General features: G+C 45.4%; 1 protein-coding gene across 1 annotated transcript; it reads right to left on the bottom strand.

Annotated features, from left to right (window-relative positions):
- Window positions 1-2,442: 2,442 nt before the first annotated feature.
- RPL37A (ribosomal protein L37a) lies at window positions 2,443-5,032 on the bottom strand. The gene is made up of 4 exons (XM_029959898.1): window positions 4,983-5,032; window positions 4,548-4,701; window positions 3,232-3,314; window positions 2,443-2,596 (listed from the first exon to the last, which is right to left on the bottom strand). Exons 1-4 carry the CDS (start codon window positions 5,030-5,032, stop codon window positions 2,533-2,535), a joined length of 351 nt encoding a protein of 116 aa, XP_029815758.1. The 3' UTR covers window positions 2,443-2,532.
- Window positions 5,033-5,258: the final 226 nt, after the last annotated feature.

Genomic DNA, 5,258 nt, shown 5'->3' with positions numbered 1-5,258 from the left:
TCCAGTCTCCACCAAGGCATTCATGATGCTCTTTTTCTCTCCACCTTGCAGCACATGGCCTAGTCTCCCCAGCCCTCCTCAGAGGCAAAAGGGAAGAGGCAGAAGGATGTTTCATGTGCTCTCTCCTCCCTCCTTAGATCTGACCATTCCTCCACTCATGGAGCTCTATGCTATTCCTCAAGGCACAGACATGAAGGACATACCAAGGTGAGCCAGGCTTCTTCAAGTTGTTTAAGTTTTCCTCAGATTCATCTCAGAGCATTCAAGCAACGAAGTGTGCAATTAACTGGAAAGGAAAAGTGGGTTTTAATGGCTTCACTAGTAAAAAGAGCCACTTTACTGGACAGCACTACTATTGTCTCCATAGTTATACCTATAAATACAGTAGTGTACTGAGTTTGCTTGGCAAGGGTTTGGTAGCAGAGTGGCTACATTGGTGGCCTCTGTGAGAAGCTGCCAGAAGCTTGCCCTGTGTCCAACAGAGCCAACATCAGCCAGTTCCAGCATAGACCCAGTGCTGGCCAAGGCCAAGCCCATAGGCAATGGTGGTAGTGCCTCTGGGATTTTGGATTTAAGAAGAGAAAAAAAACCCATGCAACAGCAGCTGCAGAGAGCAGAGTATGTGAGAGGAACAGCTCTGCAAGTACTCAGGTCAATGCAGGAGAGAGAGGAAGTGGTCTGTGAGAGACTGAATTTTTAAAGGTTAACGAGCAGTGCGTGCTTTGCTGACAATGTGCAAGGTAACAGCCCAGGTGCAGAGGGGGTGCATGCACACCATCACCAGAAGATAACTATGACAAATGAACTTCTGTTTAGCAAAACATTGTTTTTTGAGCAAGATAAGGGAGAAGGCTGGTAAGAAGCAGATCCTGTGGAGCTGGGATAATGCTTTTTATCAAGCTAATGTCCTTCCTTACACAGCTGACTCAGGTGTAAAACTCCTTCCACCCACACACCACCGGCTCTCACTACCCCTCGCCTCACCTTCCCCCCAGAAGGTATTGGGATATTCAAATTAACACGTAGGCCTGAAGGTGTTTATCCCTTCTGATGGGGCATAACTGGCCTGAGAGGCAGCTGTCATGTCTTAGAAGGTGTCATAAACCATCAATGACTAATTTCTGGGGCCTTGCACCAGAGACCACACATCATCCACTGTGTTACATCAGACAGTGAAAAACCCACCCCCACCTCCAGGGGAGGTACCTGGGTGTTCCCACCTGAACCCAAACATATCTTAACCCATTGAACTTTATGTTGTACAGAGTCCCCCCAACCCCAACGGATCAAGACCGCGACCTGTCACCTTGACCAACATCTAAACTGCATCAAGCCCCATTACTGGATCAACAGCTGGTTGTATCTTCCTTCTCCACTATCTACTCTTATGTATTTTCATAAGTAGTATCTTTATACTTTTATACTGTTTCATTTCTATATATAGTAACCAAACCAGCTAAATAGCCCCTTTCCATTGCAACCAAATTGTTCTAAAATAAACCATATATATACATACATATATATATATTTATAAACAACATTCAGTGTTGTTCTATTCTAAGCCACCCCAAGGGATCTATTAACAAGAACCTTGGTTACCCCACGTTCAGGGATGGGTCCTGACAATGCCAGACCAGGTTCCCCAGCACCCCTGGCACAGACCATGGTGAAGCAACTGTCCCCCTGCAGCCCATGGAGGTCCACAGTGGAGCAGAGATCCACCTGCAGCCTGTGGAGCACCCCATGCTGGAGCAGGGGTATGTCCAAAGGTGGCTGTGACACTGTAGGAAGCCCACACTGGAGCAGGCTCCTGGCAGGACCTGTACCCCCGTGAAGAAGAGTCCATGCTGGAGCAGGTCTGCTAACAGCACTTGTGACCCCATGGCAGACCCACACTGTAACAGCCTGTTCCTGAGGGACTCCACCCCCTGGAAGGGACCCACAATGGAGCCATCTGTTTCTGAAGGACTGCACCCTGTGGAAGGGACCCTATGCTGGAGCAGAGGAAGAGTGAGGAACCCTCTTCCTGAAAAACACGGAGCAGTGTAGTCAGCATGTGATGAACTGACTGCAGTTCCCATTCCTTGTCCATGTGCTGCTGGTGGGGGGGAGGGAGAGAAAAATCAAAAACTGAGCCTGGGAAGAAGGGAGAGTTGAGTGGAATCAACATTTGGTTTTATTTCTCATTTTATTTCTCATTATCATATGATATGACTGGTAATAAACTAAAGTAATTTACCCAAGTCAGGTCTGTAATGGTAAGTAGGTAACTAGATCTCTCCCTGCCCTTATCTCAACCCACAAACCTTTTCCTTGTATTTTCTCTTCCCTGTCCAGCTGAGGAGGGAAGTGATGGAGCAGCTTTGGCGGGCACCTGGCATCCAGCCAGGACCCACATGTAACACAACAGACAGAACTTCCTGCAGAAAAGACGAACATGACTGAACTCCATTATCACCTTTTTATTGGTAAAAGGACAGATCTTGACAATGGGAAAAAAAGATGTTTCACATGGAGAACAGGAAGTAGCTTCTACTGGTCTTTCAATTCTTTCAGTCTTCTGATGGCAGATTTGACTGTCACTGCAGAGGTGGTACTGGAGGAAGAAACAGAGTCATTTGCATGTGGCAGCAGAACAACTGTGCTAGCATTATCTTTTTTTTTAAGAAAGCACAACTCATTTCGAATAGTTATCATCTGATTGCACTGTCAACAGGAGTCTAATTCCACTTCTATTTTCATGACAACAAAGCGTAGGCCTTGGCCTACAGAAGCACATGCAGCTTCACAGGCTACATCTTAACCCAAATTACCCAGTCATGCACCCACCACATGCACATGGTGTGGGCTCAGCTCCCTCACGACTGTTACATGTGGAGCAACAGTGTCTTCTCTGGGGGAAGGAGAGTAAAGAAAGGGAGTAAGCAAGAGCACCTGCACAATAAGGGCTGTCATGATTCAGTGCTTTTACAACAAAAGGAAAACATGGAAATAATTTTTTTGGGAGTAAATCTGGTTTTGCCTATTGCAAAGAATAGCGATCAAATACAATTTGATCCACTGCAATCAAATTTTAACAAAGCAGGCAACACCTCCCATGTCACTAACTCAACACAGATCTACTTAATGGTTAGTAGATTAAAATTAAAAAAAAAGATAAAAAATCAAAAGCTGTATTATGCCTCAGCTACACAAGAATAAATGCTGATAGGAGCTTCTTCATTTCCTTACTTGTAAGTCCAGGCACCACCAGCAACTGTCTTCATGCAGGATCCGCAGTGCCAGATACCCACAGCCTTCCTCTTCATTTTGGTCTGCAATAAAAGGGGGAGAAAAAAAAAATCACTCTCCATCAGCTGAAAAAGCCAAATAACCAACTTCAGGCGAGGACTTCAGCATCACACCACAGCATTCCTATAAACCTAGTTAAGACAGGCAAGGATCAGGGAATCTTTTTACTCTGATTCTGCAGAACAGGGGAAGTCCACCTGAAACACTTTTTCATTCAGATATAAAGTGTGTCTCTTCTAAACACATCATCAAAATTCAGCTCTTTCTGAAGGAGATACCTTGGTCATAGTAACTGATACTCTGGCCTGGATTTGGTGACTAATGTGACACCACTGTTCCCAGTAATCCCTGGACAACCCAAGATTGTTGTAAACCAGATACCCTTCAAACAGCATCTAAAGAGTGAGTGGTGGGTCTTGAACTCCTCTCTCCTGGGCAAGTATCCCTCACCTTGCAAAGGTGTCAACAGGTTTGCCTAGACCTATGCCTGATCGAGGCAGCTCTGCAAAGGGGGTTATCAACATTCTCACTTCACATGACAAAGATACCAAGTTAAAAAAAAAACAACGCACAAAACCAACAACAAACCAACACCCCCCCCCAAAAAAACTCTGATGAAAATACTTTTAAATTCCCAGCCACTTACAGATACCTACTCTACAGATAACAATAAAAAAATATCTGGGCAAAGCACAAGCTGATGGGCCTCTTAAACTGTTGAAAACCAGATTTAACAGTGAATTTTGATTATGTACATGAGCAGGTAAGATTACTGCTTATCAAAAATTCTTCCCCCTCCACAGTTATATGGCACACAAAAGTATGCAACTGCCATCAAGAATTTGAAGTGGGAAAAAGCAAGCTCTCTTCCTCCTCCAGGTATGCTGCAAAGCTACTGAAGGAAAATAAAGGCTCAAATCATGTGTTAATTATCAAGATAACAAGTGTGACACTTAAATTCTGTCAGATCTATTTTATTAGAGATGTAATGGCAACGCTGCTCAATCTTTTGCATAATGAAACATAATTTATGTTTGTTTTCATTTAACTACCACTAAACTCGCATGTGAAATGTATATTATTGTCTTTTTCATGGATTCTGACAGTAGGCCAAAGCTCACTACACACTAATCACTGTCTCAAAACTAGTCACGTTATCCCTTTTGTACAAAAATTCCTGAAGCATCAAATTGCCTTTCTAGCACCAGAAACAATGTGATTCTTAAAGATTTCTTCGAGGTAAGAAGATCTCTCACCTTGCCACAGAAGGAGCAGGTATACTTGGCATGCTGGCTAATTTCAATCTTCTTCACCATTTTCCTAAGGGATGCACCGTAACGGGTCCCATATTTACCCACAATCCCGACCTTCTTGGTGCGCTTGGCCTGTTGGGAGGCAAACCACAGTAAGCTTCAACTTTACAGAGACTGCCATCTCCTCAGCTGCTTCCTTCTCCTGTCACAGCAGTGACCTCAACTGGGGCTGCTGCCTCCCGCCCCCATTGTAAAAACTGACTGTTCACAGAATGGGTCAGGTTGGAAGGGACCACAGTGGATCATCTGGTCCAACCTCCCTGCTCAAGCAGGGTCATCCCAGAGCACATGGCACAGGACTGTGTCCAGATCGTTCCTGTGTATCTCCAGTGAGGGAGACTCCACGCCCTGTACTGGGCAACCTGTTCCAGCGCTCACTCACTCGCAAGGAAGTTTTTCCACGCATTCAGGTGGAACTTCCTGCGCATCAGTTTCTGCCCGTTGTCTCCTGTCTATTGCTCGGCACCACCGATTAGAGCCTGGCTCCATCCTCTTGGCACCGCCCCTTTAGATATTCATACACATTAATGAGAATCCCTCCCAGCCGTCTCTCCTCGAGGCTGAACAGGCCTAACTCCCCTCAGCCTGTCCCCGTAAGGGAAATATTCCAGTCCCCCAATCACTCTCTCTGCCCTCCACTGGAGCAGCAGTTAG

The sequence above is a fragment of the Manacus vitellinus genome, unplaced genomic scaffold, assembly GCF_001715985.3.
Source record: "Manacus vitellinus isolate BGI_N305 unplaced genomic scaffold, ASM171598v3 scaffold_22_pilon, whole genome shotgun sequence".
NCBI lineage: Eukaryota > Metazoa > Chordata > Aves > Passeriformes > Pipridae > Manacus > Manacus vitellinus.
This window is presented reverse-complemented; position numbering and strand designations above follow the sequence as displayed.

Bases quoted from the DNA above. Each gene is read 5' to 3' on its own strand.
- RPL37A (XM_029959898.1), bottom strand. From the start codon at position 5,032: ATGCGCAGGAAGTTCCACCTGAATGCGTGGAAAAACTTCCTTGCGAGT. The intron at 3,315-4,547 runs GTGAGAGATCTT...CTTTTATTGCAG, and splicing joins CCTGCTCCTTCTGTGGCAAG to ACCAAAATGAAGAGGAAGGC. The intron at 2,597-3,231 runs GTAAGGAAATGA...TTCTTCCTCCAG, and splicing joins GGTGGTGCCTGGACTTACAA to TACCACCTCTGCAGTGACAG.